Below are 25,301 nucleotides of genomic sequence, written 5' to 3' on the forward strand. Positions count from 1 at the left end.
AAGATACGAATGCTTTTTTGATGCGTCTTAATTTTGTAGTCTGTTTTCCGTAGGCATTTAGAGAAACATTTCCATTTTCTTCTTTTTCCATGACACATGCGCTGAATATTTTCTTGGTATGAGAATCCCATCTTACGAACAATGGGAATACGTTTCTATCGCGCGATTTGTAATCTTACTCTTAGATAAGCAACCGAATTATAAATAACGGTGCAATAAACTTAACAATATGTGTCCTCTCGCGATATTATGCGATGCTATTGTATTAGGATTATCGCTCTTGAACTATATAAAACGTTTTTAATTTTCTTTTTACTTTTAAGATTTGTGTTTATTATTTTGTTAAATGTTAATATATTTGTAAATTCGTAGCATATTTAAATCGAGTTGTACATGTAAATCGAATTTTCCTTGAGAAGAGATCTCTCTAGGAACATTAATCGTTTAGAATCAGATCGCTGGAAATGTAGACCCGCGATTGACTGCGGTACTTAATATTATACACATTATTAATTATCGTCACTGTCGTTACAATCAGGGTCATGTCTCATAAAAACTAGCTGAAAGTTCCAAAAGATGTTGAAAAATAAACACGGCCTTGATTATATCTGTTACCATAATTGTGTCGTATATATCGAATCGGATACGAAAAGTTGAAAAAATAAAAAGCGGATATTTTTATGAACGTGCTCTATATATTTTTATTTCTTTCTCCTCCTTCATGTGTGTACGTGTACATGTTTGTACCATATATACATGATAAAATATTATTAGAAATTTAAAATTTCTATATGTGCAGATTTGTATGTGCGGTTTCCACAGCGTGGCGAGCATTGAGTCAATAAAAAAATAGCAATGGTACCGCGTACTGTTTACTAATTAATTAATGTAAATATGTTAATATGGAGAGAGAGAGAGAGAGAGAGAGAGAGAATTTTATAGATAAACAAAATATTAGAGAGCTGATAAAGATGGTTTGTGTTGCTCATTTTTTCATAAAATTAACGAAAAAATATAATTTAATTTTTCTCAATGTGGTCCACCTTTTGAAAAAATCTCAAAAAAATATATTTTGTAGAAAGTTGAACAGAAATTCACATGAAATTTTTTTAAGGTGGTCAATCAACGGAATTGGGGTGAAAAAATGTTTAAATGTTATTTTTATTTTTTTCAGAATTGAAATTCGCATTGAAAAAAATTTTTTTAGATCCTCATTAGTGTTTTGAAGTAACCAATTTTTCAGAATTTTTTCAGAATTTTATTTGAATTTTTACTAAATTAAATTCATAAATTTGTAAAAAATCGTTTTTTCTCTCTCTCTCTCTAACTTGATCAGGTCTCCATATAGAAATCTAAAATTTGATATGCAAGCGTCTTTTTATATGAGTAACCTTAAAGAAAGATCAATTCTAAAAGTTCTGGGGCATTTTTACCGTACTTATTCCGCTAGGTCCTTTCGTGCACTCTATTGTAGCAAAAAGTACCAACAACGCATGCGCATGAGACCAAATATGTGACCCCGCATGTTCAATCGCAATATTTCGTAGGTGTGACAGATTTCCTAACCTAAATAGTCGTCAATTTTAAAATTAATATCTTGATTCACGAGGTAGAGCGATGTTTTTTTCTGCCAGATCCGTTCATTTCGCATTGAATAAGCATTCCTGGTAAAAACAAAAATTGATAGAGAACAATAGGATTTCTATTAATTTGTATCGTTTTCTATAAATTTATATCATTTTCTATCATCAACATCAGATTGATCGGATATGAATATCCTATCATATTTTATCGGGTTCTATAAGGTTTGTATAAGATTTCTATAAGATTTGATTAAAATTAGTGAATTCACGAACTAAATTCCATATTATTCAAAACGATACGATTTTTTTCTATCGTTCTCTAGAAATTTTTTTACCAAGGATTATTTCATCGTTTTTCTAGGTGACGTGGCTAAATTGAACATACACTTCTTTTTACAAATAAATAAATTCTTTTTGTAACGCGTCTGCGTCGACACAATTTTATTAACACAATAAATATTAATCTTGATAAATGTATATGCTGATGGTGGGAGTCAGCCCTGATGACCTTTTATGACATATGTTGTCAAGATGACGACCCTGAATGACTTTCAAGATTTTTGAAGGCTTTCAAGTTAATTGTCGCTCGTTATTAAAAAATGATTAACAAAAAAGGTTTAAAAAATAACGTCTTATTTCTGCTACATACAATATGTTAAGAACTACCCCACATCCTCCCATCCACTTCTTCTTTTTTGAGTTCTCCAATGAATTTGTGTTTCACTCGAGTGGATCAAACTATTGCGATTTAATGGATGAATCCAATGACAATGTCTTCTTGAGGACAGAGGAGACTCCATTTCTGCTTTTTTAAAATTTTGTGTTCGAATTACAACTTTTGGTCCAGTCGATGGACGGGTCTCCTACATCTACTTACGTAATAACTTTTCACGCGAAGCAAGGTTCACTCCACGCTTTCCCCCTGTCTAAGGGCGTTCGATTTTCCATGGAAAGTAAGGTCCACTCTGACATCTGCCTAAAGGCCTTCAACTTTCCATGGGAAACGAGGTGCACCGGCCCACATCTTCCCCCCCTTCTTGATTCATTTTAAATTAAAATGTACCACATATCCAATAAATATTCAATAAATATCTAATTATAAAAAATTTTATATAAAATCTAATATATTTTTACCCAGAGCTCTGCACTTGTTGAATGTGTGTTTAGTGCAGGACAACAAATTTTAACGTTGCGACAAAATAGTTTTTTTATTTTAATTGTTTAATGTTTTTGAAGAACAATGCATAAATGTTAAATGAATTATTTGAATAAAACTTATTAATAGCTTTATAAGTATTACTTCATTTTATGGTACATATTAAACCTATTCGCATAAAATATTTATGTATGCACATATAAAATACGTGTATATAATACATAAATACTATGTGCAAATATATGAGATCATAAAAGTCTGTTTACTTTAAAATTTTATGTTGATAAATAAAAGTACCTGTATCTAAGTTTTTGTTTTTCTAGTACTTATACCTGTGCCTAGGTATTGAAGATAAAGTACCTTGTACATCACTGAGAGTATATCCACGCACACTTGCATAGCCGCATTATATAATATGCATAAAGAAAATTATCCAATTGCATTTCTCTTTTAAAGTCGCATGTAAAATGTGATTGGATAATTTTCTTTATGCATATGTTTATACGGCTATGAAAGTTGTGTTGATATACCCTGACCATGCATTTGTTTCTTTTTTCAGAAGACCGAAGAATCTTCCCCCCCCCCCAAGTTACGAAAGAAAACAAGATACCCGGTGATTAGATAACACTATCATAAACTGAACATATATATTTCAACGCACAGTTTTCAGCAATATCATTCCTAGCTATTCTTTCGCTGTGTGCTAGTATACTGATTTTCAAGATGAATCAAAACGTGGAACCTCTGGATCCATCCAAAATAAACGTCGCATCAAGAACATTACATCAACCGCCTCTCGACGAGTTAATGAATGGTAATAATAAAGCGTTCTGAACAATAAGAAATCACGCAATAAGAAATCATAGCTGGTAATAATTATATAATATTTTTGTTATAATCATAGTCCTAGCAGAAGGATTGACTGCAAATTTTACGGAGGCTACTGTCGAGATGGCTGATTGTCCTAATTTTAGTGGATGGCCTTACAATTTTTATCGAGAAGGTATAAGAAAAACAACATAAGATACACTTGATCTTTCTCCAAATCTTACATTTTTTATTACTCCTTCAGGTTTGTGTGGTAATCCGATTCTTTTGGAAGTTGGTAGTCCAGCGTATCTTCTACCAACTGTCCAGAGAGACAAATTCTATGATGTTAAGTCGTTGCTACGACAGATAAATTACAATTATGATACTCTTGTCATTGGCGCAGGAGCTGGACCTTGGCCACATACAGGTTGCAATTGTGAGGTATGTATTAGTAATTGAGTTATCTTGATAGAATGAATAATCTGCTCTAATTTAAGAGAAAGTAAATATTTGTACAATATTTTTGTTATATTATATTTATTTTTCAGCTTATTATGAAATTAAATATAGTAAACGATAAAGTTTCGCCAGGGTATAGACTTGGCATGGGAGTGGCGAATGGAACGCATTATGCATTTGTTAATAAGTCTAATGGAGAGTGCATACTTCAACGGATAGTTGCCAATGAGGATGAAACAACTTTTGCATTGTTGGCTAATCTGTATGTGTGCGAAGGCAAACCTGGGAAAGTTATAAAAGTGCGCGCTAAAAAACGTACGGGCAAACTGGACTTCATATCATGCATGCAGAAAGCATTGGAAAAACATTATGAGGATAAGCTCGTAGGTAAGTCTATCACAAACTATCATATATAATAAAGTTAAACAATTGACTACTTGGTTGATTGTTGAATATCTGTAAACTTAGGTTTAGGTGGCATGTTCGAAGTAAGGAATGGAAAAGTAAAGCAGCATATTATGCCAGACTTTTCGGATACTCCGTTGACTAACGAGGCACAGCTTAATAACTGGTTACGTTTCTACGATATGGAGACTCCTCTGATAGCTGTTGGCACATTTGTTAGCGCCGAAACAGTAAGCTTTATATTCAATACGTATGATAAGAAAAAGAATATCTTCAAATTTTGAAAGCAACAGTCTATAAATTTATGTTAAACGATTATTCATTTGTTTTATTGTGAATTAAAATACTCGTTGCTTCTGTCTTTCAGGATTTAGATCTCAGGGTCCAGCATTTTCATAGTGCTTTTGATGAGAACAGATTGGGTGGACATTATCATATTGATACAACGCCGGATACGATCGAATACGAAGGCTACTTCAATGTGGCATCTACGCTTTACCGTGTCGATCAACCGCCCAACAAAATGCAGTTTGGGAAAGATTAACCTTGTATATATTGTTACATGTATATATATGTATATATTGTTACAGCAAGTTGGATTTTATGAAATAACTTTTATACCATTGAAATTGCCACGAACAGCAAAAGAAAATATGTTGATAATATATTTTGTTAGAATTTATACAAATTTATTTTAACATTCCTCTTTATATGATTAAGAAATAAACATAAAAATAAATATGATTTTGATAAATAAATATGCAGTTAATCGATTTCCTTATAAAATTGATTTGTAACATGGTTAAAAGATAAATTTACGTATAAACTATAAAGAAATTATATGAAATTGTCTTTCTTCAATTTTGGTAAATTTTGAGAATTTAATCTATATTTTTACAATATAATAGATGCAAAATTGCATTCTAATCTATGTGTAATAAATTGATTTTAACAACAAATAAAACAAATGTTCATAGAAAATAAGACAAAATTCATGTTAACTCTTTAGCAGATTGCAATTGAATAAAAATTACAATGCCTTTTCTTTAGATAATGCTTTTGTACAACTAATTCTCTATTTACGCACATTATTAAAACAAATCTAATATAAAATTTCATCAATTCGACAAATTTAAAATTAATTTAAGATCTCACAAAATATTGTTCCGAAATATTATTATTAATGTTGACCGATAACTGTTATAGTCTTATATTTTTGTTTTGCCTTTTTCTATAAAGTTTCGGCGAAAGATCGCATTCTTATCAAAGTCATTTATTATTAACATCTACACAGTTTAAGACGAGAATCATCATATTAACTGTATTAATATACATAATAATCAGATACTAAGCAGATTATAATTATATCATATATTTCGTTTAGCACCGACATTTATTTGATGAAGATTAATTATATTATATATGTACATCGCGCAGTAAGTAATATATTATATAATTAATGTGTGACTCGTTTCTTCCATCGCATCAGAATACACAAGATACTTTTATAAACTATTGAGAATAACTGTAACGAAGTTTATATGTACCAACAAGAATAATTTCCAATAAATCTCAATAATTTAAATAATCAGATTTTATAAAAAGTTACATCTATAAAAGTTTAAAAGATATATTGAAAAAAGATATGTTCTCCAAAGATTTATATTCCATTATTGTTATTTCATAAAGACAAGTTTTTTTTTACGGCAATCAGAAAATCTCAAAATTATTTCATATTTCATATAGTATTTAGTAATGCATTTTTTGTGAATATTTTCAAGATTTTTTTCAAGATTTAAAGCTACTGATAAATAATATGTGCTTGATTTTTATAATTTTTTTATTTAGGTACAAAGTTAGGTACAAATCTGTCCATGTACTTCACAGTTCTGATGTACCTAGTAGTCGCTAAAAAAGTAAGAAGATACCAGCTACGAGGAATTATTTTAATATTTAGTAATGTTAAAAGAATGCTTAATGTCCCTTGTATTTACATATTTATTTTATACATACCTCTTGTTTTTGTATCCAAAGTTTATCAAAAAAGGAAGAAAATTTTGAACATATAATTATCTATTCTTTTCCATTCATTATCAGAAGAAATTCATAGAGATATATTAAATAAGCTTGTCGTTAAATAAGATAAACGAATTTTTTGATCTTACAGGTTTCGGCGGTACATTTATAATAAAAAACGGGGAAACGATACATCATGTCTTACAAAATGATTGGGATGTTGCGATAACAAAGAGAAAACACATTAATAATTGCGTTCGATATTGGAAAGTTTAAACGCCTGTGATGGCATTTACCACGTTTGTTAGCGCAGACAGGCACAAAGTAATGTCACTCAAGGAAGTAATATTGATGTTTATAAGCTTCAAAACAGATATATGTCGTAAAATATTCGTAAACTTGATACTTTCCAGGATATTTATTTGAACCGATGGCACGTCACTGTTTTAAAAAATATTTTTATTGTTTTATTATTTTTTATATTTAAAAGATATCATTTACATATCTTTAACATGTCTATTAGAAATATCTTAAAAATATCTTCTATGATGGTTATTAATATCTTTTAGAATTATTTTGAAGATATAATATACATCTTCAACAAAATATTTCTGAACATTTTCTAGACATTTTTCGAATATGTATCTTTTAGAAGAGCCTTGAAGATTTCTTTTAAAACTCTTTAAAACCTCAATATTTTTTTAATCTCTATCATGATTAATTATTATTTATGGAATAAACTGGTTTTAATCATAAATAAAGCAAATGTTAATAAGCAACAAAACACGTTTATCGGTAACATATCTAAAAAATTCGCATTTAATTTGATTACTTTGGCAAATTGCAATCGAATAAAGATCGCGATGACTTCGATCAGATGTATACCTATATATCCCGTTCTCAATTGGATGATCACATTCGCGACTTTCTTTTGTGTATCCCAAAAAACAATCTCTTTATTCTTTTATCAGTATGTATCGGCAAGTCTCTCATCCTCACGGTCGTCGCTCCGCTCATCCGAATCTTCCTAACGTCATTAATCCGCAATAATCCGTTGGTCGTCTAAGTTATGCTAATTGCGGACAGACAGAGTCGCAGATGTGTCAACGGGTGGACGATGACAGTAAGGCTTCGACTACGTAGTGCCGGTCATCTTCGTGTATTCTCGTCTCAATAATTTCAGTATACATAACGCGATGAAGTTCAGCATAGAGTCCACAGCTTCCTACAATAGCATCCACCCGGCCTATCACTACACTGAGCAATTCGCCAACAATGGCGAGACCTATCGAGACGGCACCAAGTGGTACGGGGTGTTCCTGGCGTTTCTATCAGGCACTTTCTTCACTATCAGCTCCGCCTTAGTCAAAGCGGTTCGCAACGTAGATCCTATGATTTTGCTGGCTATTCGCGCCTTGATGCAGATCCTGACAATGGCTGTCGTGGCCTGTAGATCGTCCAGCGATCTCTTCGGCCCTTCCGGCCAAAGAATACTTATACATTTTCAGGTAAAGTTCGCTCATTACGGAACACGATATACCGATCATCTGCGAAGACAATACAGTCTCTGCATTTATTAAGATGTCTGGATCTGCCAGAGTTTTTAATTTTCTAACATAATTGGTATTACTTGTTAATCTACTTTCATGAGAGAAATGTCGGTCACTACAAAACTAGTCACTCTCTTCTTATCTGATTACGCATGTAAATGATCATGAGCTTATCTGCAGGCGTTCGCAGCTTTTCTACGCGACGTCTATCATATTAATTGCATTAAGCCGGAAAGTCGGCGATGAATATTATTCATTTGCAATATCTGCGTACACATGCATTAACGAAACTCTTCAGAAAAATTAAGGAATATAAAGACAAAGTCCTTTAATATATGAACTCTTTTCATGTGCTACTATCATCAATACACTATAATAATTTAAAGAGAAACATTTTTTTAGAATGAAACTCTGTTTTTTATGCGATCGCTAAACCGCTATATCGATTTACATTTTTTTTTTCTTTTTTCCAGGGCCTAGTAGGCGGCATGACTCTGTCGTTGCTGTACTATAGCTTTCGAGAATTACCTTTAGGCGATGCTACCACGATCATATTCAGCTCACCGGTGATCGTCATCGCGCTGTCTTTCTTCTTCCTAAAAGAACCCTGCGGTGTTCTGCGCATACTGGTAGTCTGCACGCTCCTAACAGGCGTTGTCCTCGTTGCCAGACCACCCTTTTTGTTCCAGGTAATCGAAGAGAAACTATAAAGAGAAATTATCTAAACCATGCAGAGTATCACTGAATACAGAATTAATTCGACGAGGATGAGCTCAACAGACAAAGCTGAGTAAATTTCACTGTGTGGAGCGCAATTGAGAATTATTAATATCTAATCTGAAATATTATTCAGATTATAAAGAATTTGTACAAAGGGCCAAACAAAATTATACAAATATACGAATTCTTTGTTTGTTTTTACATTAAAGAATTTGCTCTTTTATTATTAAATTCAAATTAATTTCAAGTAATGATTTCGAAAAAACGCTCATGAGATTATCTTCGTTCTCCAATCCTCGAGAATGACTTTTCTCTTTCAGATGCTTCGTGCCGAAAGCTATAATCTTATGGGATATCTGTGCGCCATTCTGGCCACTCTCTTCACGGCGCTCAACATCGTCGTCATGAGAAAGTGCTCGGAGATACATTACTCCATCCTGGTGTTAAACCTATCATGTTGGTCGCTCGTCTCCGCCGTGTTCTTCTACTTCACGGTATCAGGACACGGTATCGGTCATGAGCTCCACAAGTTTCGATTACCACACGATTGGTTCACCTGGGGCCAGATCCTGCTGGTGGCGTTGACTGGCCTTACCGGTCAGGTGTTGGTCACAAAGGCGCTTAAGATTGAGGGCGCAGGTAAGGTATCGGTCACCAGATCGTTGGATATCATCCTGGCGTATCTTATCCAGGTTTACCTGTTCGGCGAGAAACCCACGTCAACCAGTTTAACAGGCGCGATCCTCATCATCTCCTCCGTTGTCTGCATGGGTTTCGAGAAGGAGATCTACGCGGTCTGCGATTTCATTCCTTAGCCAATGAAACAATCATTCGGGCGATCGAATTTCGCGATAGAAGCAAGCGAGAATTACTAAAAGCTATTTTAATTTATATTTTAAAAAAAATCAAAGATTAGTAAAAAAAACAAAACGCTAAATATCAATAAATTTTTAACGATAGTATTAAGAGGTCAACGAATATTTAACTGTTCAATTTCTTATTAGAACAAGTTCCTGGTATCACACGTTGGAAAGATGCCGATTAATAGGTAGCATTCGATTATAAATAATTTTTTTGTATCTCTTCTTAATATTCCTTAAAATAACATACAATGAACATCAATCATCAGATTACCTAAAATCTTGATATCGATAATAATAATGGTAATAATAATAATACAATTAAATATATAAGTCGTAGTAATAATAACGATGATAATAATAATAATAAAGATATGTAATCAATTTCAAGACGAATTATTTATGCGTGCAAATATATACATAGGTGATAGTTGGATAGCAAAAGAAATGCACGTGTATAACTCGTTTATACATATATGTATAATATCTATTGACGATTTATTCAATGGGAAAAAAAGGTACAACTACATTAACAGAGTAAATCGCTATATCTCATATATATACATATATATATGTATATGTATATATACGTATATCGAAGGTAATACAATTATTTACATTAGATATTCTTTCGTCTACTGTAGTCCCTGACAAAAGCGCGTGGTTGCGCACCAGTCCTATTAATGTAGCTGGAGATTGGACCTACCTCTTTTTGCTTTTGACAGTGTGTGCTTATAAATCTATATATAATATATATTATATATATATATATATATATATACTTCAGGATTTAGTTTACACTTTTCGAACGGTAAATATAACATAAAACATATACATCTATCTCTCTCATACACACACACACTTTCTCTTCCTCTCTTGCACGTAAACACACTTTGCTACTCCTATCATCTTTTTCCCTCGTTCGAACTATGTGAAATCTTCATCATACAATGTTTTGTTATACCCTATGACTAATCTTATTCTATGTTCTTCCTTATGATTAAAGAGAAGTTACACAATTACTTACATTATGTACGGGTGGCTTCTCGAGCTTGAAAAAGGTATGTGTACATATATACTTCACATATATAAGGTTACTTCATTTCGCTTCGCTTTACTCTACCCTTTCTCGCTTCAATCTACATTTTTCTCTTCGTTTCGCTTGCATCGCCTTATACAGCTGATACACATCTTAGTCTCTTGATGTAATCGCATTTGCGCCTAATTGTCTTGCGATACATGTGCCGGTCGATTTATTTGGGTAAACGTCCGATCGAGAGTACATCCGTAGCGATATGACACAGGAATGTAATCGCATACGGTAGAGTCCTTTCGCGCAGAAGAAGGGCGAGAATCGAACGATTTATTCGCGCCACTCTCGCATTAACACGCTTCCTGTGTATACGTGCCATGTGTAAATATATGTATATATTTACATATATATTCTTCCGATATTTTTTTATTTTACATTGGTCATATAATTTTCGTCTCTAAAGCGTAATTCTTGCAACTGTACAGTGAAGGACACCTCGAGCTGTTATAATAACTCTGTCTCCCCTTTTCCCCTCGCACAGAGTGGCTCAGTTTCGCATCGTACACATATATAAATCTATATAGTATTGTTAAAAGGAAGTTGTGTTAGCCTTGTCGTACAGCGTGTGTGCGTGCGATAGAAAATGCTACGATATAAATAAGCGCCTCTCGAAAGAGATCGTAAAAATTGGATAAAATCGCGCCGATTAGATTAATCTTTTTACCACAGACTTCTTCAGTGATTTCTTTTTAATGATTTATTCAATGTTCATCACAGATTTTAAGATTTATTCGATTGGAAAAAAAAATTTTTTTTTAATGGAAAAGAAAACGTCCTTAACAGACGATAAAGTAACAAAATTCTATATTGATTTTCCTGTGTCCCTTCTATCGACTTTCGCTAGTTTTTCCTTCCTCCTTCGCTCCATAGAAATGAAGTTCTGGGTAGGCACTGCACGCCGTCGATTTTGTCACATCACAGTATTAAACAATAAAATGTACATCTTACCGCGAAGAAACGCGCTTCGAGAATGTGAAAATTTTTATCGTATTCAAAATACGTTTTGGTTACAAAAATAGGGCTCGTTTCTGTTTTTTGTCATTTTACCTTTTTCGTTTTTTCAATTTTTTTTGATTGATTGCCTTAATCAACGTCGTGGAGATATAAATACAGATGTCTAAAATACACGTGTCAATGTCAAACTAAGGAGGATACATTAAAGTGTTTCTTTTTTTTTTTCCTAAACATTCGGCAAACAATTGTTCTATTACAGCATATTGCACAATGTGCGTCGCTCTCTTTCTATCTCATTTTCTCTCCTCTCTCTCTCTCTCTCTCTCTCTCTCTCTCTCTCTCTCTCTCTCTATCACTCTATCAACGCTAGTTATCTGTATCTGTCGTGTGGTGTAAAAACGAGATCAATTTTCGATAACTGATACTTCAAATATACGATACAATAAAAAAAAATCGCTATCAAGATAATGTTATCAGATAGTTCGAAAAATTAGAAAGACAGAAGTACTGAATCTAATTCTCTCCATCTCGTCATAATTATCTCGCAAAAAATATTTAAATAGACCTGAAAAATAATATCTCATACATCATAATCATTCGTGAATTAATTATATTTTTGATCTCGTAATTTTTTAAACCGCCGAGTGTTTTCAATTAACGATTAATGACGTCAATTTACGTAACTTATACATGGAAAATATGCAAATATTTATACAATACAAAGAGGATTTATTAATTAAATAAATACGTGGAAACTATAAATCTGATAGTGAGAAGTACACGGAGAAATATATGTCTTCGAGAAGATTTAAAAAAGAAACATAAAATGTATAAATCTTTTATAATATTATATCAATATATATTTATTTTTAATGTGTCTATTTCATAGAAACTTAAATGAGATCTCTTTCTTATGCGCTATATAATCGCTATGTGTATGAAAAAAAGATATGTGAATTAGATAAAACTCACAACTCGCAGCCACGTAATAGAAATAACAATAGTCATTTATTATACGTCGAAAGTAGTAACAGCAATATTAATGTGGCATTTTTATACTTCCCATATTTTACAATTTTGAAATATATATATGTATATATGTATATATATTGCATATACGCATATATATAATATTAATGTAATATATATATATATATATAAATACACACACACACACAGACACACATATATATATTCTTTTTTCTATATATGATACCAAAAGAACCAACTTAAGAATATAACTAATATATGTACAAGAACATAAAATCATCAATTTTGTAAAATCTAACGTGCAGATCCAACAGAAATCCATTTTTACAGGACCGTCGGTGCGTCGCGGTGATTGTTTAGTATTCGAGACAGGGTTTATATCATAATTGGTTCTCTCTCTTCCTGTTTGCTCGTAAAATTGTGTGTATAACTATAATGTCGCATCTCAAAGAGATGATTATGTGATCACTCGCGAAGCATATATACTAATAGCGAATTCGATTGGATGCACTAATGCACACTAGTGTATATTAAAACCGTTGTACTGATTTTTTTCTGAGTGTAAAAGTGCAAATATTTCGAATTATAAAATATATATTTTATCTAATAGCAAAACAAAGTGAAGATTTTGCGGTTTAATCCGTTTCTATATATATATATTAATTAAATATCCATTTTTACGTCAATCTGTATACGACAGCTTTAATATGCAATCGAATTCGCTATAAATCATTACATAGAAATTGACATTCACACAAAAATACCCTACTACGTGCAATGTTTTACAAATATTATGTGTACAGTTAATCTTTCTTTTTCGAAACTACCCAAGTCTTTGACAATTTTTATAGTTGTCATTAATTCGTCCAATATTTTACGCTTTCATATATAATCATTTAAAATTTGTATTGTATTCAATATCATTTGTTTCGTTTTGACACAATAAATATCCCCTTTAAATCTTACTTTTTTTCTGTTTGAAAAAACAAAAAGCTGGATTAATAGAATAACGTTACAATAAAAATTTTATGTCACACAGATGTTAATCATATATTGATTGTAACTAACAAATACTAAAATAAAGATTGCATAGTAATTCAACACTTTACTCCTTGCCTTCGTTCGATCAATTCAGTAATCCAAAAGTAAAACTCCATGGATTAAAGGCCATGGCACATAGAACTTAAGACTTAAGCAGTAAGCGATTCGATCAATTATAGTACAGACCGTAAGACCATAAGTCTTACTCGGATAATAAGGGCCGTAGCAGAAAGGCTGACTTATGATGTCAAGACAGTTCTCGTGCGTTACTAAAGACAAGACTTTAAGTCATAAGACACTGTATTAAGATTATAAGTCAGCTTTCTGTTAAGGCCCTAAGTCTCGATTCACAATCTTCCTTTAAGAGACCTTAAGTCACAAGTCGAAAGAGATTAGACGATAATAATTTCTGTCTTTAAACTATTTTTGCGCAGTCTTTAAGTTTTAACCGTTAGACTTGAGCAAAATCCAATTTTTACGGCCTAAAAACATAAATTCTGTGGCCGATATATCGTCGCTTACAATTTACAACTTACGGTTTATAGCCTCTAAAAGGTTGTGAACTTAGCTTAATGTAAGAGTAGCGAATCCAATAAGTTGATTTCTTTACTGCTTAAGTCTATGTCTTGAATTTTTCTATGTGCAATACTTAAAATTAAATTATAATAATAAAAAAAGTAACATTAAAATATACAATCATTATGGAGTATAATCAGATCAATGTTTAGGATCTGTTCTCTCCATTTTATTTTCATAATATTCATATTGTAACGAAAATATAAAAAATTGTACCGTGTTTATATGTACTTTGTATTTTCCTCTTCGATCCAGCACATGTCAGTACTTCCTCGGAAATTACAATTTTACCGATGTTATATTTCAATACAAATTTTAAACCAAACAAAAAAATTCCAAACGATACAAAAGGGACACGGTGATGAGCTGCACACGTCGGATATAAAATAAATGATTTCATTAATATATATTGTGTATATATATATATATATATCAACATATATATCAGGGTTGGTAAAAAACATATTTTAAACATATTTTAAACAGTTTAAAAAAACATACTAAATTAATGTTTTCAATATATTTTAAATGTTTTTTTATATACTGTTTAAAGCATATTTGAAGCATTAAAAATATATTTAAGAAGAAACACAATACGTTTTATTATTAAAAAAAGAAAAAAAAATCATTAGCTTTACCAACCCTGATATATGTATGTATATGTGTGTGTGTGTGTACACACACACACACACACACAACAGTATGTCATAATGCATATGCAGTATACAATACATACATATACATATATTGATATCTGCCCTGTTATCAACATAGTTTAGTTCGATTATTTATCCATATATATATATATATATATGTATTAAAAGAGATGAAACTTGAGTCCACAGTATAATACAAAATTCCTGAAATAGTACCCGAGTAATGCTAATCGAATTAAAAGATGTTCAATAAATCCTTTAATACGTGAAACACGAAAATTCGAATGCAGCTAAAAAAGTTATATGTAGTCAATGGAATTTTGCGATGCTCGATAGAGAATTGAACAATATAATAGGGAAAAAGGAAAAGAGTGATGAGACAGCGGTGATGATAGAGGGACCTTAACAATCATCACTTCCCCTTGTAAAACAACAAACCTCATCCGTGATAAATAATTATGCGATTCGTTTAAACAAATATACTAAAGTAGAACAAACCTCCGCGCCGTTCTTCGGCTCGGATAAATTATTAAATCAAATGTGTATCGGCACGTGCACCAATAATTCGGCACGGCTGGAAAACACCGCGGCACACATCTCGCACGTATACTCCACTCTGTCCGGTATTATCGTTTCCGGGACATCGTCTACTGACGTAATAACACTATGTATAGCGAGCATCCTCGGTGGCGCAGACTCCACTTTGACACTGAGCTTAACGTTGTTATCTCTTGCCCCGTTGTCCATCTCATGCACAGTGCTGTGTGGCAATATGCTCTCCTCCTCGTCTTCTTGAGCAGTAACGACACTCGCCTCAAAAGCTACTTCCAGATTGCTGCCGTCCACTGCGTGCTCCATCAGTTGTACCTGATCGTCACTGATCTCCATGGTATTGTTATTGTTATTATTATTACGTAATTGTAACAACTGCTCCTGCTGTTGTTGCGGCTGTTGTTGTTGTTGTTGTTGTTGCGGCTGTTGTTGTTGTTGTTGTTGTTGTTGTTGCGGCTGTTGTTGTTGTTGCTGCTGCTGCTGTTGTTGCTGCTGCTGCTGTTGTTGTTGTTGCTGCTGCTGCTGCTGTTGTTGCTGCTGTTGCTCTTCTTTTACTATCAACGTGTTCAATTCCTGCTTTATTGGGTGCTTCTGCCTCTTGGTCCTCTTCGTAGTAATTGATTTTCTCTTGTTTGATGACTCCTGAGTTTTACTAAGGGCTAGAATATTACCATTGTTATTCCTGTGACTGTCACCTGTGGCCTTTTGCATGCCTGGCTCATGCTTAATGCTCGCCAGTAACTGCTGTGTCGACATCGTAGACACATCTTCCTTTGATTTCGCCGAGAACGTTGCCGGTATGAGCTGCGATTTACCTTCAATGTGGTAACTGACGTTCTTTGTGCGTGGCCGATTCCGCTCGCCACCCGGAAAAATGCCAGACTTGTGCTCATTCGGCATCACCTTTGGCGTCCGGGTCACCATCGTCTTTGTCTTCTGGCCCTTTTTCGCGCCATCGCTACCTACTTCCACCGGCACCCGCGTCTTCTGTGTGTGTATCATCTTCGGCCGGCCTGACTGATTCGATGTTTGCGTTTCCTGCTTCTTTTCGTCTTTGCGCACCTTCTTCTTTGAGACCTTCGATTTGGATGCATTTAACTTGGAGTTACTTACAATAGAGTTTATATTCTGTAGAGAGCTTTCAAAACTTTTTAATACATTCTGATAGCCTTCTTCAACATTCGATCGATGTTGTTTGTTCTTCTTGCCAAGTTTCCGCTTCGTATTGTCTTCCGAATCAGAACCACCAGTGCCAGTGCCACCGCCACCACCACTGCCGATATTACCACTACCGGTACCAATGCCGGTAACACCACTACTGCTACCTTCTACCATATCGTACGTGAACTCGTTTCTACGTACCATTGTATTTGTCTCAAGGGGTTTTGCTTTGCGTCTTCTCTTATACTTGCGCGGTCCAGTCTGTGGCTGGCGTTTCATCGCAGTATTATCGTCGCAATGCTGCACTATATGTAACACTACCTCTTCGGAAGTGCTGAATGAATCGCCACATACCTTGCACAAATATGGTTCTGCACTGCCCACACATTTTGGATCTGGACCAGAATGATGAGCGCGCACGTGTTCTCGGAGAACCACCTGTAGGAAAAATAAATTTTAAGTTTCATTTTAGGTTGATAATCAAAACGGAAATGTATAATTTTTAGAAGTTTAATTATCTCACGCTTTAAAATTGACCAAACAGGTGTGTGTGTGTGTGTGTGTGTGTGTGTAGCTACTAAATTACAATTTATTTCTGTTTGAGATAATGTTAAGATAATTAACTAAACTCACTTTTCAAACTATTAACACGAGAAGTTCCATAAAAGAGTACAAGATATTTATAGTTTATACAATATGCGTTATTTTTCTTTTAACCAACGCATATTCGTTATTCGTACTTTCGCACATTCTAACAATCAACTCACTCTTTGATTAAAAGCCCGAGGACAAATCGCACATCCGTACGGTTTCTCGCCAGTGTGGATACGCTCATGTTTCCTCAAGGTACCGCCGTCTGCGAAAGCCTTCCAACAGAATCGACAACCATAAGGCCTCTCGCCGGTATGAATACGTATATGAATCTGTTGTGAACTTCGGCTACCAAAGGTTTTCCCACACTCACGGCAGGGGAAAGAACGGCCACCTAACTCCCTGTTATGTGAATGACGGTGGCTTACGAGAGCGCGTCCGTCAGGGAATTCCTCACCGCATTCGTCACATGCTACCATTTTGTTGCGATGTGATACCATATGTCTGTAACACAATATATTTTCGATAAAATAAAAAAATTCTGCGAAGAATAAAAGAACTGTATTTTTAGCAAAGAAATCATGACAAATAAAATATTCTAATGTATATGTTTTTGACCGTATGACACACATCTACAAAGCTAAAATTTTTTATATTATCTCATTTATACCTTCGTAATCGGGCTTTACTGTGGAAGCGTTTTGTGCACTTTGTACAACCGAAGGTCTTATCGACGTTATGTATCCATGAATGCTTCAATAAACTGCGTTTGTCTTTGCACGTCTTTCCACACAATATGCACGTATTCGGTGGTGCATCATCAGCGTGATTCTGTCGTACATGCTCCGCGACTTCTGCTTCATCACGGCATCTCGCTCCGCACAATAGACAACGACGACTAGGAGATCTTGTTTTAAACAAATTACTAAATAAGTATATACATGTGCTCTATAAATGCACTTGAAATTTATTTGATTTAAAGAAACAAAGTCGCTTCATATACAATCAATAATATTGTTACATATTTTTTCTACTAATTCTAGCTCAAGCAATGAATTATATTGACAAAATATTTGTAAAATTGAATATTACTGATTCTACAATATATTGATTATTAATAGTAAATAGAAGCCGAGAATACCTTGAAGCATGAAGTTCCGCGTGTGCCAATAGTGCTAGAGCCTCCTCAAACTCTTCTCCACAAACATTGCACATGTGATGCTGACTGGACTCTACTGTAACCATCTCCGGCTTCAGGTGAATTCTACATTATGATATTAAACTTCATATAAACAAATTTTCAAATATCACATTTACGATAATGGGTTCCATTTTGCACTTACAGTGCTTATAAACATTATTTGTCCTTATCTAATATTTGATAAACAACAAGGATTAATGATTTTTACATGTGAATGTGAAAACAGAACGCACCCAATATGTTCAATTATTAAAAATCAAATTTTATGTTCATGAAATTTATAAACTTTCAATTAGGATAAAACGATATATTTTCGAACATGATACAATTCTGAATTAAATAAGATTTGAATCTAATTTTCGAGATTCGAGTTTGAAATTCTGATATTATTATATAGAAGATATTAAAGGAAATATTAAAGAGAGAAAAAACTAAACTTGGACTTCAAAAATAAGATTCAAATTTTATTTCATTTAAAATTGTACCATGTTCGGAATTGGAACTTTAAAAACTATCATTATATTTGGAATCTATACCTAAACATTTATGTTCATTGAGACAAATAAGAGTTTTAGAATACTTTGTGCAAATTTAAAAAATACTTACTTCTGGTGGCGTTTAAGTAAATCCAAACGATGGAACGGTACCGCACAAGTGTTACAATAAAACTCGTTGAGCCTCTCGTTATCACCCGTGTAAGTGGCGTCATTCTCATATTCCTCTGCATCAGATATTTGGGGAATGGTACCACCATGCTTACTACGCACATGTTCCCGCAGACTGTTGATATCCCAGAACATATCACCACACGAGTTACATTCAAACGGACTGTCACCACCATGAACGCGAGCATGTGATGCCAATGCTTTCTCCCTAGCAAAGCCAATGCCGCAAGTTTGACAGACATATGGCTTTGTTGGATCGGTGATAGGCCATTGCTGTTGCTGCTGCTGCTGTTGTTGCCTGCCCGTAGCAGATGACATCTCCTCCATTTGCCACCTCGAGCTAGATGCATAATTGCCGCTGCGTGCAGAATAATCGTCGGTCAGCTCGTCCTCGTAGAATAATACCGTATCCTTGTAAGCATTGTCTGGTTCATACACATACTTGCCCATTTCTATCTTGACTTCCTCGAAATTGCGTTTTGGCATACCAGCGGCGGTGTTGTTCTTCCGTTTGCGCGGTGCACTTGATTGCGCCTTTTTACGCCTGCCTTTGTTGCCACTGGTTGTCACGTCCTCTTCCGCAACTAATGAGTCCTCATCATTCAGATCGTCCTCGAGACCATCTTGTGATGCTGGTGCATATGCATGGACTTTTAGATGATTATTCAAATCACACTTGCGTACATAGCGTGATCCACATAAGTTACAACCATATGGCCGATCTGTCTGATGTGCTACAATGTGGTTCATCAAATTTGCCTTCTTTCGGAACCTGCGACTGCAGTAGTCACATGGATACGGTCGAGCATTAGAATAAGAATCCTGATCAATCGGCAATGGTATTTCCATGTCATCGTACTCCAGGAGATTTTCATGAGTCACCTTGGTCTCTGGAATCTCCACTCTTTAAGAGAAATAATTTATTAGTATAGGCAAACTATGAAAGAATCAAGGAAATAATTTTTCAATTCACAGATATGCACAAAGATACAAAAACATTATTTAGATTGAAACAGTAAAAAGTTTAAGTATAAGACTTTGTTTAAAAAAAGGGGGTCATTTTAAGTTTCTTCTTTATAACTAAACTAATATACACTTGTAGGATTAAAATAAAATTGATCTATATTTGAAGTAGATATATAGAAAATTTTAGTGTAATCCAATGCAGCAACAAAAGATCTATTCTTTTTAGGTGAACCTCTTGCACAGAGTTCTCTGCAACTTTTTTCTTTCTCTAAATAGATCCAGAAAGCATCCAGAAGCACGACTGCTCACTGAGCGCTCAGTGAGCTCATGTACTTTTGAACATATCTTTCATATATCTGTATTAGAACTTACCCATCATCTGGACCGGATCTATCCCAGTTGTCAGCTATTACTTCTTCAGTGACTTGTATATTCAGATAGTCGTGCCCCTGATCCTGTGGCACTATATAGATCGATTCCATATCATTGGATTGAGGTACCATTAGTATCTCAGTCTCTGTGGCAGGCACCACATCGGGAACGGATTCGACAGTTTCCTCCACTGCCACTTCCTCGCAGGCACCAATCACCTCCTCCTCTGATGCAACCAACTGTGCCTCCAGGCCACATATCACCTCTTCGTGGAGTTCTACGTCTCCTACCCATTGTAGATTCAAATCTCCGGCAACGTCCATTTTGTTTGGCTTTTAAATTACTTGATCACTAAAATCACAAACAACATAAGAAAATGATAAGAAAGCCTACTCACATGGCTCTTAAGAGTATCGTCATATATGAATCGCACGATTGATCTCGCGAACTCAAGTCAGACAAATGGGATTCACAAACCTGTTGCAGCCACACGATCGACGAGAATTCACTTATTGTTCAATATTTGCAAATTGCGCGTTTTTATTGCAAAATGGCTCAACATTACGAAAACTCACAAGGGGATTAAGACGATCTGTCTCGAAATTAGATTCCACGCGAGTGATCTTCTGCAGACCGGAGGTTACATCATGCGACGAGCCGCCATGAGGAAGTTCGCGGCGTAGGTGCGTGAACGACGTTCGCGTATCCCTTCCGCGAAGCACAACGGGAACGCGTCATGAGATTACGAGCAACATGCTACGGCGAATAATTATCGGCAAACTGAGGTTCCCCTCTTCCTTCCCCCTCCACCGACCAAACCGTCGTCGCCGTTTTACGGGACAAACGATGATCGCGTGGACGATGGAACCGCAGCAGCGCGATCGGCCCGAACTCGACGTCGGCGTCGGGTCTTGACACGGGCCTGAGGTTATAATTATATAGGTTATAGCAAGCGTTGGAGGTTATAATGAAAACAGGACGTGCCGCCTTCCTCGATAACGTGGCGTCGACGAGGAATGACGGTGGCGTCGTGACGCCAGACGAGGAGTGTCGAGTGGCGCGACGAGCGGCAGTGGCGGCGACGACAACGGCAACGGTATCAACGGCATCCAGGTGACAATGCCAAACCATCCGGCCGCGAACGTCTAAGCGAGGCCGCCTTTCGCTTTCAAGAAGAAACCCTCTTTCTCTCGCTCACTCTTTCTTTTTCTCTCCCTCTCTCTCTTTCTCCTCCGACGAAGTGAAACACACGCGCGCGCGGAACTCGAGTTGAGGCGTAGCGTCGCCGCGCGGGCGACACGCCGAGCGTGACCGGCGAAACGCGGACGTGGACGTGGAAACGAACACGGCGGCTACGGAACGGTTCTACTTACTGTTTCGCAATCCTAAACCGTTGGACGTAACAACGCAGTCCGTAACCTAACCAAAATCCGCTCAGTTCGCGATCACAACGAGCAGCGTCGACCTTCGCTTGTTTTCAATCCTGGTGGGGGATGCGCGTAGAAATAAAACGTGACAAAATGGCGGCTCATGCGCGCGCGCGATTATGAGCGTTGAACATGAATGCGTAGATGAGAAGAATGAGAATGCGATAGAGACACCATGACCGAGTGGCCTAGTTTACCTCGTGAACTTGATATGGTTCTAAAGTTACAAATTATTAACTTTCTATTGAGTTATCTTAATTTCGATACACGTAAACATATACAACTAGTCACAGAAAGGTTGCAACACTTTTTTCGATGGGTTTCGGAATACAGCTTACTCGTCGAGCGATTGGTTCTTACTTATGGAGCTAAAGGCCATCACACATATAAAAATTTTAGTCGTAATATCGCAAGTAAATCAATCAATCAAGTAACTACAATCAAAATTACGATTTCGCGTTTTAAAACGCTTGACTATGATTGGCCGATTTGCTTACGGCCTTACGCGATTACAATTAAAATTTTTTTACGTGTGATGTCCTTAAAGCGTAGAGCACACTCTTGCATAACGCATATAACACATAAGGCATAAGAAATTCAACCAATCAGATTTCATCATTTCATAGGAAAGAAGGAAACGAAAGACTTTGATTGGTCCATTTTCTTATGCATTATGTATTATACGTTATGCAAGAGTCTGTGCTCCCCGCTTAACCATTTAAGGCCGCAGCACAGACTCTTGCATAACGCATAGTGCATAAGCGAATCAACCAATCAGAATCTTTCCTTTCCTCCCATTCCATGGAAAAGAAGAATTTCAATTGGTCGATTCCCTTATGCACTATGCATTATGCGTTATGCAAGAGTCTGTGCTGCGGCCAATACGTTCAACCGTTTTACGAGTCTGGGTTCCGAAACCCATCGAAAAAAAGTGTTGCAACCATTGGCTACGTTCAGAAGAGAAAGCAACTTTGCGACTATTGTAAAATTCTTCAATACGATTGGTCTCAATGAACATGTTAGAAGCTATAAGCTTATTAGCTACCGCGTCACATTTTGCCGCGCGGCAAGCGTTTCCGCGTCCAGTGTGCAGAGCCATAAGGCCAATATTACATGCGTTCGTTTTTTGTCGTACGACGAATTTTTCAAGTGTGTTAATTGGCTGCAAGACAAAGAGGATCTCGGACCTCTTTGTCCTATAGCCAATGGACAGGCTTGAGAAATTTGTCGTACGACAAAAAACGGACGCATGTAATATTGGCCTAAGACCGGAATCAGACTAGGCATTAAAGATTGAGATTGAAAATTGAAAGATTGAAATTTGACCAATCAAAACAATAGGAGCTAAAATTCCTTTGCCCTCATTGGTCAAATTTCAATCTTCGATCTCAATCTTCAATGCGTAGTCTGATTCCGGCCTAAAAGGAGCCATTGACATTAGGCCGGAATCAGAGTACGCATTGAAGATTGAGGTTGAAGATGCACTGGATGCATTCAATCTCTGATTAATCCCTTTTTTACTCAGTGAGGGCTCAGTGAGCGGTCGTCGCTTCTGAATGCACCCAGTGATTCTTTAATACGATTGGTTCTTGCCTTTAGTTCTTTACTGGATCTAAGTATAGAAACCAATTATATTGAGAGAAGAATCACTAAGAATCGCTAACTGATTTGTTTTCTCTGCTGAACGTAGCCAATAGCTGCGTTCAGCAGACTCAACAGTTTTGCAACCGTTTTATGATTGTCTGCTGAGATAGGACCATTCTTCTAGATCTAAAAGTATGATCCAATTAGCGCGAAGAAAACTTCCAACAGTTGCAAAACAAACGTTCTGCTGAACGCAGCCATTGTCTGCGTTAGTCTTATTAGGCTAACCCCGGATCTACAATAGAGTTTTAAGCTCTAAGCCATAAGAAATGGACGAATCATAGTCGATTATTCTCCTCGAATTCAACTGTAATTGGTCAATTTCTTACGACTTAAGGCTTAAAACTCTTGTAGATCCGGACTAAAGCAATTAAAATCTCTCTCTTTTCGTTGCTATATAAATCGTTGTGTACGATTCATGCTAGATTCCTGCACCCACTTAAAAGATAATTATTTCGTAATTATATATTTTTTAAGACTGATACATGATCTTTCATGTAACTTAGGAACCATACATAATTATAATACCATATTCTTGGATGATCCCGTAAAGGAACTATTTTTTAAAAGTTTCTTATAAGATTAAGGCAAGATCTTTTTATTACGATATAAATCATCATACGATTGATCATTTCAGATTCCTTATAAATATATATTTATATATGTATATTCTTACCCACCCACAATTTTTTATCGGGAACTACTTTGACGTTAACATGACATTTTTTCCTGCTTGAGCTATAATTATTAATAATTATGCGCATTAATGATAGACGATTCAAAATATATCTTACAACAGGAAACGTTTTGTCATCTATTATAATATTTAATCGTGAATAATAAGCGTCTTACTATTTTTAAATAAAGGAATGGGACATGTCTTATAAGTATGTAAAGTGCCAATTTAAGTCATGCATTTATAGTATAACGTGTTTACTTACCACGGATCGCATCTGTTATAAATGCAATAGCGCATCTTTTTTCGCTCGAAATTATAAATTTTATGAATCGCATAATATCGTTGTACTACAGTAAATATTTATACATTTATTAAACACAATTTGCTATTGTTACATAATTAAATCAATATTTGCAAATACAGATATAAAATATTTACATTAGTTATATTGTTATATAATGGCTGAGTAAAACGCACGATGCGTATGATTTAATTTTATTCTTATTCAACATTTGATGAGCAACAAGAATAAATAATGATATGTCATGCACATCATGCGGTTTAGAAAACGTAACCAATAATAACATTAAATTTGTAATATTACTGTCATAGAACACATGACATAAGCAAGAAACATTAGATGAATATTTTGAAATATTGATTTTATGTGAAATTTATTAACGTTTTCTCATCTAATATTTTATATAAATGTGATTATAATATTATCTGAATAATATGATATTTCCGAACCTAAGGGCATTTGGTGACATATTATAAGTCGATATAAATATCGTTCTATTTTTGTTACTCTCTGAATGTTAAGAAAAATAGATAGAAAACATTTATACCCGAGCACCTTCGAGTATCATCAAGGGCAAAATACTAAAAAAATTGTATTTAAATACAAAATACTCAAAAAATTGTATTTAAATACGTTATTTTACATCATGATGTGCATGATGTATCATTTATTCTTGTTGTTTACCAAATGTAAAGGATAAATGATGCATTATGCACTTCATGCGTGAAATGGAATGCACTTTAGGTTGAGTCAACAATGGTACGATTTTAACTTTCATTAAAAAAATTTTTACATAATTTAAATGTATTTAGTATTTACAAATTTAAAATACAAAATATTAAAAAAAAGTATTTAAATGCAAAATACAAAATA

General features: G+C 34.9%; 3 protein-coding genes and 1 long non-coding RNA gene across 4 annotated transcripts; 2 read left to right on the top strand and 2 right to left on the bottom strand.

The window, feature by feature from the left end:
- The first annotated feature begins 3,182 nt into the window (after nucleotides 1-3,182).
- On the top strand, nucleotides 3,183-5,051 carry LOC108720503 (ester hydrolase C11orf54 homolog). Its single transcript, XM_018444560.1, has 6 exons — nucleotides 3,183-3,553; nucleotides 3,644-3,742; nucleotides 3,812-3,990; nucleotides 4,098-4,395; nucleotides 4,477-4,643; nucleotides 4,781-5,051. Exons 1-6 carry the CDS (start codon nucleotides 3,463-3,465, stop codon nucleotides 4,955-4,957), a joined length of 1,011 nt encoding a protein of 336 aa, XP_018300062.1. The 5' UTR covers nucleotides 3,183-3,462; the 3' UTR covers nucleotides 4,958-5,051.
- A 2,278-nt stretch (nucleotides 5,052-7,329) lies between these two features.
- LOC108720500 (solute carrier family 35 member G1) lies at nucleotides 7,330-9,514 on the top strand. The gene is made up of 3 exons (XM_018444555.1): nucleotides 7,330-7,937; nucleotides 8,453-8,668; nucleotides 9,020-9,514. The coding sequence occupies exons 1-3, from the start codon at nucleotides 7,626-7,628 to the stop codon at nucleotides 9,512-9,514; spliced, it is 1,023 nt and encodes a 340-aa protein (XP_018300057.1). The 5' UTR covers nucleotides 7,330-7,625.
- LOC108720501 (uncharacterized) lies at nucleotides 9,285-11,394 on the bottom strand. Its single transcript, XR_001936527.1, has 3 exons — nucleotides 10,587-11,394; nucleotides 9,398-9,495; nucleotides 9,285-9,319 (listed from the first exon to the last, which is right to left on the bottom strand). It is a non-coding gene; the product is annotated as an uncharacterized lncRNA (long non-coding RNA).
- A 3,688-nt stretch (nucleotides 11,395-15,082) lies between these two features.
- LOC108720536 (uncharacterized) lies at nucleotides 15,083-21,163 on the bottom strand. Its single transcript, XM_018444601.1, has 8 exons — nucleotides 20,855-21,163; nucleotides 20,378-20,728; nucleotides 18,981-19,943; nucleotides 18,315-18,437; nucleotides 17,844-18,080; nucleotides 17,350-17,677; nucleotides 15,977-17,020; nucleotides 15,083-15,898 (listed from the first exon to the last, which is right to left on the bottom strand). The coding sequence occupies exons 2-8, from the start codon at nucleotides 20,698-20,700 to the stop codon at nucleotides 15,404-15,406; spliced, it is 3,513 nt and encodes a 1,170-aa protein (XP_018300103.1). The 5' UTR covers nucleotides 20,701-20,728; nucleotides 20,855-21,163; the 3' UTR covers nucleotides 15,083-15,403.
- Nucleotides 21,164-25,301: the final 4,138 nt, after the last annotated feature.

This window comes from Mycetomoellerius zeteki, unplaced genomic scaffold (genome assembly GCF_001594055.1).
Source record: "Mycetomoellerius zeteki isolate Tzet28-1 unplaced genomic scaffold, Tzet1.0 scaffold151, whole genome shotgun sequence".
Lineage (NCBI taxonomy): Eukaryota > Metazoa > Arthropoda > Insecta > Hymenoptera > Formicidae > Mycetomoellerius > Mycetomoellerius zeteki.

Bases quoted from the DNA above. Each gene is read 5' to 3' on its own strand.
- LOC108720500 (XM_018444555.1), top strand. From the start codon at position 7,626: ATGAAGTTCAGCATAGAGTCCACAGCTTCCTACAATAGCATCCACCCG. The intron at 7,938-8,452 runs GTAAAGTTCGCT...TCTTTTTTCCAG, and splicing joins GAATACTTATACATTTTCAG to GGCCTAGTAGGCGGCATGAC. The intron at 8,669-9,019 runs GTAATCGAAGAG...TTTCTCTTTCAG, and splicing joins GACCACCCTTTTTGTTCCAG to ATGCTTCGTGCCGAAAGCTA.
- LOC108720536 (XM_018444601.1), bottom strand. From the start codon at position 20,700: ATGGACGTTGCCGGAGATTTGAATCTACAATGGGTAGGAGACGTAGAA. The intron at 18,081-18,314 runs GTATTCTCGGCT...GTTTAAAACAAG, and splicing joins GCGGAACTTCATGCTTCAAG to ATCTCCTAGTCGTCGTTGTC. The intron at 15,899-15,976 runs GTAAAAGAAGAG...CAACAACAGCAG, and splicing joins AGGAATTGAACACGTTGATA to CAGCAGCAACAACAACAACA.
- LOC108720503 (XM_018444560.1), top strand. From the start codon at position 3,463: ATGAATCAAAACGTGGAACCTCTGGATCCATCCAAAATAAACGTCGCA. The intron at 3,743-3,811 runs GTATAAGAAAAA...TTACTCCTTCAG, and splicing joins TTACAATTTTTATCGAGAAG to GTTTGTGTGGTAATCCGATT. The intron at 3,991-4,097 runs GTATGTATTAGT...TTTATTTTTCAG, and splicing joins ATACAGGTTGCAATTGTGAG to CTTATTATGAAATTAAATAT.